The sequence below is a fragment of the Rattus norvegicus genome, chromosome 8 (genome assembly GCF_036323735.1).
Source record: "Rattus norvegicus strain BN/NHsdMcwi chromosome 8, GRCr8, whole genome shotgun sequence".
Lineage (NCBI taxonomy): Eukaryota > Metazoa > Chordata > Mammalia > Rodentia > Muridae > Rattus > Rattus norvegicus.
In genome coordinates this window covers 129,934,932-129,948,157 of record NC_086026.1, presented here as the reverse complement: position 1 = coordinate 129,948,157, position 13,226 = coordinate 129,934,932, and the positions used below count along the sequence as shown (strand labels likewise).

Sequence of the window (13,226 nt, the reverse complement as noted above, 5' to 3'; positions counted from 1 at the left end):
TTACGCTGTGGCACCCCCCCCCCCGGGGGGGATTCTAACAGGGCTTCTTTTGCGTTTTCTTACATGTATGAAAACAAATGACAATCCCTGTTTGAGTCTCCTGATGGAGAGACCATAGGAATTGTGCACTGGTGCTAGATCAAAGCAGCTTTGCCTGCCTGTAGATATTTCATAGAGATGTGACGAGTCACTTCTGTGGCTGTCCTGTAATGGTTTGGTACTATGGTGAACGACACTCCAATTACACTGCGCATGCGCATGGCCACGGCCAATCGATGTGCGTGAGGAGGAACCAGGAGCCTCCCACCGCAGACAGAAGAACAAGCCACGTGAAGACTCTCTCACAAATGATAGTTTCAAATTATACTGTGGACTTCCACAGTAGAAAAACACAGAACGACAAGACAAGCGAGTTGACTTTCCATGCGCAATCCCACACTCACTCCTCGCTAGTGCAGACACCCTGGCTAAACAAAACTGACTCACGAAGAACTTCTGACCTATGAGGCACACCAGATACTCTAGGCCTGGATTATTCTATTTCCGTTCTTATTGACACAGGCTATCAGGAAAGCTCATAAAGACTGTGTGGACTGCCCAGGTCGCCCGCCCTCCCTTCCTCCTCACCTCCAGGTTCCCCTAAGCATAAGCTCACCCGACAGGAAGCAGCTCTGCCACCTAGAGGTGTAACCCTACACTGCAGCAACCGTTTGGCTCCTGGAATTCTGGCTTACCCAGCTTCTGCACAGTCAGGCTTTGCTATGTCTACATTGATGGAAGCCGCCTGGATTTCCTTGTAATATTTGGTTTTTAAATGCAAGCAAATTCACTCTCAATGGGGGTTTAGAAGGGAAATGATGGAGAGATGGCTCAGCCATTAAGAGCACTAGTCACTCTACCCAACAAATACAAGTTATTATTTTTTAAAACAGGAAAAGAAGGGATACGAGAATAACTTGAAGTCATTCTGTGCGTTTCAAATGAAAGTGCTTGGTCCCCACAACTCATACAGACCAAGAAGACCCCTAACACGGCTAACCCCTAAGGCCACATCCCTCTTGGCTACCCTTCCATAGCCAACAGGTCCAGAGCTACTCACAGCAGACGGGACCAGGAGGCACAGGAAGGGCCTGGCATCACATCACCGTGCCCACAGATGGCGCCAGCTACTTACGGAAGTACTTCAGCGTCTCTTCGATCTGCTCGGTTGTGAGGTCGATGTTGGCATCTGGGGAGATGAGGGGCGTGTGCAGCCAGTCATCGTGGTCATAACCATAGATGGTGTCCGCTCTTAGCTTGTAGTGGGGCAGCTGCTCCTCCAGCAGGCTAATGATCTCCACTTCTGGAAGGTTGGTGCTGTTGCACACGTCTGGAGAGAGGAAGACTGAGTGAGAACCCTGGCCGTCGCCTTGAGAGCTGAGTTTGAGGCCTATCCCTTGTCGTCACCCATCTGCAGCATGCAAAATCCAGGCAAGGTCATATCCATGAGGGATCTTTTCTAATTTGAACTCTACTCTCAAGACATAGAATTACTGAGGTGGGAGATGTCTGATGGGCACAGGTAGGCACTAAACATATATCTTAGAACGTTGTACACTCAAGTATGGTGTCTCAGTTAAGGTTACTACCGCAGTGATGAAACACCATGACCAAAAGCAAGCTGGGGAGGAAAGGCTTTATTCCACTCACAGTTCCATAGAGCAGTTCATCATCAAAAGCAGTGAGGACAGGAATTCAAGCAGGACAAGAGCTGGTGCAGAGGACACGGAGGGGTGCTGCTTACTGGCTTACTTCCCCTGGTTTGTCCAGCCTGCTTTCTTACAGAACCCAGGACCACCAGCCCAGGGCTGGCACTGCCCACAGTGAACCCACCCCCAAACAATCACTAATTACGAAAATACACTACAGGCCTCTCTACAGCCCACCCTTACGGAGATATTCGTCAATTGAGGTTCCCTCCTCTCAGCTGATTTTAGCTGTATCAAGTTAACATAAACCTAGCCAGTACATATGACACACAGGATGAGGACACAGGCCCAGAGTACCCTGCAGACTATGACTGAGTCTATAGGATGGGTTTCTGACCTCACCGTGAGGTCAGCCCATTTAGCAGGGAGCCTATAGCAGTGAACTGCTGTGGGAGCAGCTTGAGTCCGGTCAACCCAGAAGCCAACCGCACTCCATGTGGGCCTAGCTGGATAAGAGAGGACGGTGAACTCTGGCTTTGGTGATAAGAATCAGTCCTCAGCTGGGGAAAACCAATCAAGAAGTTTGCAGATGCTCGGGGTGGACGTTCAAGGACACTGGGAACCCAGATGAAGGCGAGGACCAGGCCGGTTCCCTCTGGAATATGTAATATGGCAGGGATGCCACACAGCGACATGGGTGCTGCTAAAACAGGGAAGGCAGAGGGAGCCCAGTCAAACGGGAGCAGCCAAGGCCTGACCACACACTTGGAAGAGACAGTCATGGTGCCAACAGTAGGAGGGCAGGACTGTTGGAGGCAGCAGGGAGAGCCTATGACAGGACTTTGCTGGAGACCCACATAGGAACAGCAGCCAAGGCCAAGCTTCCCTTCCTCTCCCTGGGTGAGCCAAGGCAAGAAGGCAGAGGCAGTGACATAGGTGGACTGACCAGATCAGGCTAATCTGCATCCTGTTCCTTTGTACCTGATGAGATGGCCCCACGGCGCCCTCTAAGTCTATGAAATCATTTAAGAAGACAAAACTGTGAACTGTCACTCTCTGCGCAGGAACCCAGCTAGCCACACCCACCCCAAGATTCCCAGGAGCCTTTACCAGCCCACTGCACTCACTTCAGGTTGTAAAGTCTCTATGCAGAACATTCCCAGGCAGGAAGCCAGTGTGGGCTCTCAGAGTGCCAAGAAAAGAGTTAATGATAAAGTGAGGGCCCTGGGGATTTCATGGTATTTTAGGGCCACGGTTCAATCCCGAGAAGGGGAAATATCTGTATCTGAGTGTAGGGGCTTCTCTGCCTAACACGGGAGGGATCACAGCCAGCACAGTCAGCATCTGAGCTAGCAAGCCTTGGCGAGACCTGATGCACCTCAGAAGTGTGTGGAGAACAGAAGCCGTGACTCTCCTCAGAGATCGATGGCCCAATGCCCTCAAGACAAGGATCTCTTCCCACTCAGTTCCCAAGGAAACACCGTCCCCTGCAGGCCTACTCTGAGGTGAGCAGCCAGTTCCCACCTCTGGGAGAGCCCTCAGCCGCTGCACGGCCACCTCCTGAGGAAGGGGACCTGGGCTCAAGACAGCTGCTGCCAGTCAGTGGCATCTCTTGGGTAAACAGAGATCTGACCAAACCAGCTCTGCACAGCTGCACCCCCCAAAAAAGGCTGTGGCAGCCTGTCTGCAGGAGAGTGGGCAGGGGACCAACACATTCCCACGGGAAACACCCACACAACAGGCTGTCATTCTCTGGTGTCTCCGTGGTGTTTGAGTGGGGAAGAGAACAGAGCCTGGGGTGGGTGGAGTGTGGAAATCCCTCCTAAGAATAATGTCACTTGTGACCATCCTGTCAGCTGCTCAGCCACTAGGACTCGACCTGTCTTTCCAGGACTGGGACAGAATGCATTCTCGAACACCAGGGTATTTGATCTTTTTGTGATGTGGCCAACCACCTAGACATAAGCAATGCTGCACTTGCCTTCACAGCCCAGAAAGTTGGGAGATAGGAAAGGCATGTGGGGGCAGCCAGGGAGCTCTCCTAGACCTAAGGGCCAGAGGCTCTGGGGATGCTCTGTGAAAATGGACACGAGTGAGCGTTGTGGATTGCGAAGACGCATCAAGGTCTGAGGCCATGTAAACGCAGCTCAAAGAACTCTGAAGCATCGCTGGACTGAGGCTGGGGAGATGGCTCAGTCAGCAAAGTGCTCGCCATGCATGCTTGAGGAAACCCTAGTTCAGTCTACAGAAACCACATAAAAAAGCCAGATGTGGCGATACACAATGAAAAGAGAATTATACGAATTCTAGGTTTGGAAATATAAAAATTAAAAGATTAAATCCCAAAAGGCCACAGACCCAGGGCTAAGCCCTGCAGCCAGGACTAGCAGGCCATAAAGATAAAGGAGCACAGGAAACACTGTCCAGGCAGGACTGGCAAGCCATAAAGAAAAGGAATGCAGGAACCAGCCTGAGTTAATGGGACTGATTCATGGGACGTCTGGCAGAAAGACATCTCCCCCCAGCTCACTCAGGGCCATCCTCCAGACCCTGATAAGCCCCTGACTTCTAACACGTACTCTTTCTGCTTTGTTCTCACTGCTATGTTTGAATGAGCCAATTGTATGTAACCACGCCAAAACCCCCTAGCCTTCTCTATATAACCCTCTGACTTTTGAGTTTCGGGGCCGACACCTCTGTCTCCTGCGCGGGATACGTGTCGGCCCGGAGATCTCTGTAATAGGTCTCTGTAATAAACCTCGCCTTTGCTTATTACATCCAAAATGGTCTCTCTGTGTCTGGGGTCCGCGATTTCCCAAGACTTGAGTAAGGGTCTCTCTGCATGGGATCTTTCAACAATTGTACTCCCAGTCCTGGGGACGCAGAGACAGGTGGATCCCCAAGGCTTGCTGGCCTGACCGGCCTGGCCTGCCTGGTGATGTCTAGGCTAGGGAGAGACCCTGCACAAACAAACAAAATGGATGGTGTCCAAGGGAAGAGACATCCAGGGCAGTTCTCTGCTCTCCATACACATTTCCGTGCACCTGGATGTGAATGAAGAGAGAGTTCACACACAGAAGGAATCCACAGAAATGTTGCCAGCATTGGAAACCCACAGCTAGGTCCTTGCAGACTGTTCCAGATGGAAACTGAGGACAAGGTTCATAGGTGAGGAAGGAGCATGGATGATGTTGCTACTCAAGGCCACGAAACTAAGCAGGTGGCAGGTCCAGTCTGAGGAGCCCCAGCAGCTAACATGTGACATCCCCCACCCTGCCACGCACTGCACTGCCCATCTCTGGAAGCCTGTGTGTGGAACTTGGGGCCTCCCATGAAACCACACCAGGAGACCAGTGGAAGGCCCCACACAGGGGCCAAGGGAGGTTTGTTAAGCAGAAGGACAAGACTGTGTCCTTGTCACCTGCCCAATGGCAGGTGCTAACCATCTTTAGCCACAGTGGTAATGTCAAGGCCATAGTCATAACATCCCTGAGAGCCTGGACAGGTTAAAAAAAAAAGCACACACATGGTGCCCTCCATGTAGACTAAAGAGTACATATATGGTGCCTTCTATGTAGACTAAAGAGTACACACATGGTGCCTTCCGTGTACACTAAAGAACACACACATGATGCCTTCCATGTAGACTAAAGAGCACACACACAGTGCCTTCTGTGTAGACTAAAGAACACACACATGGTGCCTTCCGTGTACACTAAAGAACACACACACGGTACCCTCCATGTAGACTAAAGAGTACATATATGGTGCCTTCCATGTACACTAAAGAACACACACACGGTGCCTTCTGTGTACACTAAAGAGCACACACATGGCACCTTTCGTGTAGACACATGAAGGCCTGCCTTTTGGGCGCCATGATTCACAAACATTCTGCCTCTCGTGAAGCAGCTGAGTCCACAGTGAAGCCACTCTTCCCAGCCCAGCCCCTGCTGTTTTCTCTAGCTTCCCTTCCATCAAGACACACAAAGCCCCTGCCGTTCTCCATGGCTCCCCACCCCCAGCACACACAGCTATTTTAGACACTCGAGAATATTCACTGCCCATCACACTGCACCCTAAAATGTCGCTCAAATGTCAGCTTGCATTTGTGAATCCTTCCCTGACCAATTCCCCCAGGCTCCCCAGGCCTCAGCATATACACAATTACACAACGTCAGGCAGGGCCTCCTCCATATCTCCTCCCCCTAGCTGAGAGCCGCTCAGGAGAAGGGGCTCAAGAGTCTAAGCCCAGCCTCAAACCCAGCCCCTTGGGGAGTTTATGTCAAAGCTCAAAGCACTAGGAAAGAGAAGCCACAGTGGCAGCAGGGTGGCCGACTTCATCATCCTCCCGCGTGCAGGAGGTGCAGCCATCCGGTGACGAGGTCATTTCGTGTCCCTAGCTCTCCGTCGAGCGTGACAGAAAAGTGTCACAGGGCAGCAGAAGTAGCCCGAGTCCTAGGCACAGGCCGATGTTGTGCCTGTCATGGAAGTCTACTCCCAGGATCCCCTAGGGATTGCCCAAGCCCTAAGGTCTGGAATGACCCACTTCTAAGATGAGGGCACCCCTCGGAGCTGTCTGACAGAGAGGGGACAGTACAGGGCACCCCAGCGATCTCAGTCTATAGCGGGGACTCTCTCCATTCCCACAGACTCAGACTGGATCCACATCCTCCCCCTGGGAATCTGCTCTGTGCTGAGGTAACCTACCACGTGCCCCTTTCTTACAGCAAAGATAGTGGCTCTAGATTAGAGTTCAAATTTAAAACTCAGAATCTCAGAAGTCAGGCTCTCTGGGAGGGGGTCTCTTCTTCTGCAGGGTACATAAACCCCAGATGGAGAAGGGATGCACCACCGGGATTCTGGGCCCTGAGAACAGGGCACTAACTGTCAGGGGACAGAGGACACAAACACCCATGACCACTCCGCAGACATAGAGACACAGGGGAGCCATCGGGGAAGGAAAGGATAAAAGAGAGCAGAACAGGAAGGCAGAAGGAAAGAACAGAAGAAGTGAGAAGAGGGCTTCGGAGAGAAACAAGGAGAGGAAGCTGGCGCTGCACCGCCACCATCTGGACAGCCAGTGTATAGCACGACTTCAAGAAAACCTGGAGACTTCACAAAAACACAAAATCAAACTAACCACAAGACCAGCTTCTCCCGTGTTCACCCAAAAGACTCTGAGTCAGCGCCTCCCAGAGATCTTTGCACGTCAGGGCTGGCTGCAGCACCGTTCAGTGTCTGAGAGAAGGAACCGGCCTGGGTGTCCAGCCTTAGAGGAAGGGAGAAGGAAAGCGTGATCTATACACACAGTGGGATGCTCTCAGCCGTAAGGAAGAAGGACATGCCATCGGCAGGAAACAGGCTCCTGCATTAAGCAAGTGAAGGTGGTCTCAGAGAGAGGCAAACGCCATGCATTCTCTCCCATTTGTAGCTCCTAGATTTTGTGGATACATAAAATCAGAGAGGCACGGGTCACATGAAAGCAAAAATGGTCGAGGCCTAGACTGTAGGGGATGAAGCTGGTGGGTGGAGGTAGGAGGGCTGGGAAAGAGAGGGGAGCGGGGTGCAGGATGGGCACCCTCAAAGCACACTACACGCTTGCATGAAAACGGCCCATGTGACTGTGCGTAAGTGGGCAAAACGGTCTGGAGCAAGGGGCTCCAACCCCGTCCCTCCAACACTGCGCCTTGTAACCCCCCACCTAAACTTCATCTTTATCTCTGGACTCGGTTTCTCAGTGTGTAGGACAGTAGCATGGGGAAGTCACTCTCTGCCCACCAGCAGACTCTCTGAAAAGATACAGGGAGGGCCACAGGTGTAGGGAGCCCCTCTTCTGGGGCAGCGCCCACCACCCACAGGCCTTCTCCATCCTCCAAATGCTGACTTCCGCTAAGACTCGGCATCTGAGCTGTTACACAAGGTCCCCCCGATTTCTTTAACGTTTAAAAATCACACTTATTTATTTATTTATTTATTTATTTATTTATTTGGGGACCTAGGTGCCACAGTGCGCCTGCGTGGGAATCAGTTCTCTCCCACCACATGGGTCGTGGTGATCAAGCTCTATGTCAACCAGCTTGCTGTCAGGTGCCTTTACCCGCTGAGTCGTCTTGCCAGCCCTCAAATCCCTTGATTTCTACACACTAGACTAACTTAGAAGGGAGATGAATGAGCCACCCCGGCCCTCGGTCCAAGTCCCAGGAAGAGCTGGTGCTAGACAGCTACCCTCTCCCCCAGCCTGTCACCCCTGGCAGTAACCGTGAGTGGCCACGCCTTGTCAAAGCTTTGCAGGGTTCCTCACCCACTCTGTAGAGACTGGAAACCATTACCCTTTCTGGACACTATAAGGATTAAAGGGTACACACCCAAAGACACACATAAGCCATGCGGCAAAGGAGCAGCACGAGGCACTGTGCAATCCACAGCTCTCAGACGGTCTAGAACATTCTGTTTGGAAACTCGTCTAAGTTTCTTTGGTGAACGCCATCATGATCCCTTATGTTTGCCTGTTGTGAAGACAGATTTGCACTATATAGCATAGTACAGGTTAGCTAGGGGCACACCATCCTCCTGTCCCTGGGTCCCGAGATTACTAGCTGGTGTTGCAGACTGAGGCCACTGGCACAGATGTTGTAACTCCACAGATTACAGGGGACTCGCAGAGCCATTTGCTGTTTCAAACGCGTCAGTGGACGAAGGCGAGCACGGCCAGAGGGGCTGTGGTGCCACAGAGCCAAGCATGCGCGTTGAGCATGGCCTTCCAGACACTGGCGCATGCGCATGCGCATTGGGCATAGCTCCTGAGTTGTCTGAGCAGCTTCTAGAACCTGCTAACCAGAAACCTCTACCAGGCTCTGCTGGCCTCAGCCAGAACACACTGTACTGGCTCTAAGGACCATCCACAGGGCAGAAGACTTGGGAGGACGAGTTATAGGCTAAGACAATAGACTGGGAACCAGAGAGCAAGGCCTCAGAGCCCCAAGATCCTGGGTGAGCCGTGGGCTGAGTAGCCACCAGACAGGAGGGAGGGCTCTGTGTCTGAGGTACCCCATGCTCTCAACAGCCAAAGAGGGTCTCCAGAGCACAGGACAGACAGACAAACATGTAGGAAACCGGAGAGTAAAAGCCAACGAAGCTAAGCTTCAGAGAAACAAACGACGCTGGATACTCTCTAGAATGATTGCAGCCTTAAAGCACCTGAAGAACTCGGTATCCAAAAAAGCAACGTGGCATCAGTTCAGGTGTATGGATACACCCAGCACCCCGACACACACATGCATACACACATACAGGCCCTCACACAGGCTCCTAAGATACATACCCCTGACGAGCAGCTGGGCTGAGGCATCCAGTCCACCCACTCCGTCACATTTAGAAACAGGGTTTCCAGTGTGAGGCTAAAGGGCAACCTTGAGCAACTGGATGTGGCGTGGTTCGTGTGGGTATGCTGGTTTGTTGTGCAACAGAGCGGGCAGCAAAGAGCAGGGCAAAGGAGGAGGGACCTGCCGAGACGCCTCCAAAATGCCCAAAGCAAAGCAGATGGTCTCATGCTGGTGACGTCGTGGCTGCCTTACTGTGGGCAAGCACACCCAGGAATGCCCACGCATCGATGCGATCGGCTATCGACATGTTTCCCTGGTCGCAATCTTGTCCCTAGGTGCAAGGCTGATTACAACATCCAAAATGTTAAACGTATTGTGGCTGAGGGTGCGGTGGAGATGGGGGTGGGGGATGTAACCAATTTATGAAAACTTAAAAATATGTGAAGTCGGGGCGAGCAGATGTCTTACTGGGTAAAGCGCGCCCGCCTTGCACAATTGAAATCATTGAAATCTCAGCACTGTAGAGACAGAGGCAGGCAGATCCCGGGGCAGCCAGCTTAGCCTGCCTGCTTGGTGATGTGAGCCAGAGAGGACTGTCTAAAAAGAACCAAAAAAGGTGGACGACGTCTGAGGAACAGGTTTATCTTCTGTCTTACACACACACACACACACACACACACACACACTCGCACGCACACTGACTGCCTATTGTGTAGCGATGTATGTGGAGGAGTTGTTAAGAAGGGTAAGACCCTTAAGAGAGTGGCCACCACTAGAAAAGGCAGCGGCAGCTGGGAAGACACTCCCCTCAGGTTAGCCCAGGGCTGCCGCCCTCTGCCTAGCACAGGTGTCCCCCTGAAAAACAGTTCAACGGTTCCTCAGTGAGTGACAACTGCCGCATGCCACAGCAATTTCTACTGCCGGCTCACGCTCACAGGGCTGAAACAGTTGTTCTGAGGGAACCACACGAACATACTCGCAGCGAGCAATTCACAGGACTAAAGGGCAGAGACGCCCAGATGCCGACAGACTTGGGAACTGATACACAGTACACACAGACAATAGGACGTTATCCAGCCTTAAAGACAGGATGCCCTGTTGACAGGCACTCTCCAACATGAATGAGCCATGAAATCAGAGGATGTGAAAGAAACCAGCCACAGAGACCACAGTGGCGTGGCTTTTTTTTTCTAAGCTGCCTAGAGACTGTCAACCCACCACAGAAAGTAGCCTGGGCACTGCCAGGGGCTAAGGAAGATCGGCTATTTATAGAGCTCGCTTCCTTTGGGTGAAAATGTCCACAGCCAGGCAGCAGTGAGTGTGCAGTATTTAAATGCAAAAATGGTATAAAGTGAGGGGCTGAGAATGTAGCTCACTGGTAGAGCACTTGCCTAGCTCACTGGTAGAGCCTAGCATGCATGATGCTAAGTTCAAGTCCCAGAACTGCCAATTTAAAGGAGCCGGGGCTAAACAGTGTAGAGCGATATGCTTTAAACGTGTTCTTTGACAACTGCTAGGTGTATTTTTTTAAACTTATTTATTTTATGTATGTGAGTACACTGTTGCTGTCTTCATACACACCAGAAGAGGGCATCAGATCCCATTACAGATGGTTGTGAGCCACCATGTAGTTGCTGGGAATTGAACTCAGGACCTCTGGAAGAGCAGTCAGTACTCTTAACCTCTGAGCCATCTCTCCAGCCCCTGCTAGGTGTATTTTAACACAACGTGTAAAGAGTGTTCTTGTTTAAGACGATAATGAAACAGGAACTCGTGCAAATAGAATGGCTAGAATCCAATCGGCAAACAAGGAAGGGGTGGGGAGGCCTCAGGCTCCAGGGCAAAAAGAAGACAGGTGATCCCAAGGCAAGCAGGCTTGAGAGACTAGCCACATCAGTGAGCTCTGGGTTTGATTGAGAGACCTGCCCCGATAATGAAGGTGAAAGATCAACAGAGGATGATTCCCCACATCAGCCTTAGACGTCTATGTGAACTTGTGTATGTGCAAGTGCACCCATACGTGTGTGTGCCCCTACATGCCAGCATGCATACACACACACACACACACACACACACACACACACACACACACACACACACACACACGAACACAGGAGGAAGATAATGTTAGGAGATGTAGAGTATGCAATGGCAGGAGAAACAGGAAATGACTTTGACAGTACATGAGTCTGTAGTAGACTAAAAGCCTATTTCCCTAAAGACTACATTCAAGACAGCTGGGCTCATGGTAAGCACGCTAGAACTCAAACTGTTTGGGTTTGGTTTTGTCCAGTGACCCTAGCTCTTTCCAATTACGAGACAATCTACAGTCAAAACTAAAGGTGATCTCGCTGACACAGGAAAAAACCCTACTCTCTGGCGTTCTCCGACTGGCTCACAGGAACCCCTTCCAGCCCAGGCATGCAGGGTCACTCCCCACACTACAAGTAAGTAAGCCAGGCCTCCGCTGCGATCAGCTGGGGCCCCCCGGATTCTGTTCAAGTCTCCACTGCATAGGGGCAGCGTCAGATCCCACATAACACAGGCTTGATCCTCGAGTTCAGTTACTGGCAGCAAACCTCAGAATCCTACCTGAGCCTCTGGCGGAGGGTCCATGCATCTGGGTTCCCACAGTCCACTCTGCGGGTTCAATTAATCTGCCTAAATGGCTCACAGAAACCACAGGAACTCACCTCCCCTTAAGACAGACACGGTTGAGGCTACACACAGGGTGAGCCTGGTGCTGGTCTCATGCCTTCTCTGTGGTGCTACCTTCCTGGAACCCCATGTCCTCAGCTACCAGGAAGTGCAGAAAACATAAAAAAAAAAAATGTGGCCAGCCGTGTGGAAACACGGACAGGTCAGGAGATCAGTGGGGACCGGCAGAGCCAGTCTGCTAGGATTCCTCAACCTTTGCTCCCTGAGGGTGAGGGCAGAATCCCTCAGGAAATGGATTTTCTGTCTTCTACCATCCAACAGGTACAGGAGGGAGATCCTGTCACAGGCCAGGCACAAAGTGAGGGTTGGGGGTGCCTGGTGAAGGCATTTGCTGCCAAGCCTGGGGTCTTGGATTAAACCCCTGAACCCACACTGTGGAAGGAGAAGCACCCTCCGCCCCCAAGCTGTCCTCTGATCTCCACTCACAGGCCACGCACACATGTGCACACGTCGTGTGCACACACGATAAACACACAACACACACACACATAAATGTATGCATAATAAACTCTTTTTAAAGAGTTACTTATTTATTATCTATAAGTACACTGAGCCACCATGTGGCTGCTGGGATTTGAACTCGGAACCTCTGGAAGAACAGTCAGTGCTCTTAACCACTGAGCCATCTCTCCAGCCCAAATTCTTTCTTAGAAGAAGTGAGGAGGGTGCTCGCCCCTGAGTGCAGAGTCAGAGGATGACTCCAGAGACCTCGTAAAGGCCAAGGGACTGGGGAGGAGCTGAGATTCCATAGCCGAAGAGGGAAAGGCTTATTATAAACCAGGGGACTTTTGCATGCTTTTTTTTTTTGTAAGACAGTGTCTCCTGTAGCCCAGGCTACCCTTGAACTCCCAATGAAGCCAAAGACGATCATGGACGCCCGCCTCTACCTCCCACATGCTGAGATAACAGGTATGGGCCACAGCATCTGGTTTACACTAGACATTGATCCCAGCGACTCCCGTGTGCTAGGCAAGCAACCAACTGAGCTTCCAGCCAGCCCCATATGTTGTATTTCTGTAAAAGTAGGCTTTCATATTAAATCCGATTACAGCAATCGATAAAAATTACTCTAAAGTTCTAAGGGATTTTATAAAAACTTGGTGACATTTCTTTAATTGTGTAGAGCTAGGAGTGGCCTTGGGCAAGCATTATGATAATTTTTAATGGTAGCTGGATATGGTGTTATGTATCTGGAGTTCCAGCACTTGGGAAACCGAGGCAGAAGGCTGCTAAGTTCTACACAGTAAGTGTACCACCCTATCTCACTGAGACGGATGCTCACTGGTGACACTGAGGGGAGGTGCCTTGGAAGCCAGGGACGCTTAGGTCGAGCCTCGTGAAACAGACAGGCTCAGAAGCGTGGAGGCCCTGGCTAAGTGGCTTGGAAAAGCACATGTCATTCTGCAAGACTGTGCAATGTGTCCGGCCTTCCTGCTTTACTTTCTGGGCTGTGTTGCAGCGTGAAATCACCTGACAGAAAGCACACCACATGGTC

The 13,226-nt window shown here is 51.3% G+C and overlaps 1 protein-coding gene across 14 annotated transcripts in view; it reads right to left on the bottom strand.

Annotated features, from left to right (window-relative positions):
- Trak1 (trafficking kinesin protein 1) overlaps positions 1 to 13,226 on the bottom strand; it is a 154,904-nt gene that overhangs the window by 68,713 nt on the left and 72,965 nt on the right. For 12 of the 14 annotated variants that reach the window (XR_010053987.1, XR_010053988.1, XM_039081651.2 and 9 more), the window contains one exon: positions 1,175 to 1,369. Coding sequence is in view for 7 of the 14 variants with exons in the window: in XM_039081645.2 (XP_038937573.1) it covers positions 1,175 to 1,369 (195 nt within the window). In the remaining 7 variants the exon portion in view is untranslated. Of the gene's footprint in view, positions 1 to 1,174; positions 1,370 to 9,012; positions 9,283 to 11,706; positions 11,861 to 13,226 lie in introns of those variants that run through there. The other 2 variants (XM_039081654.2, XM_039081655.2) reach the window with 2 other exon arrangements.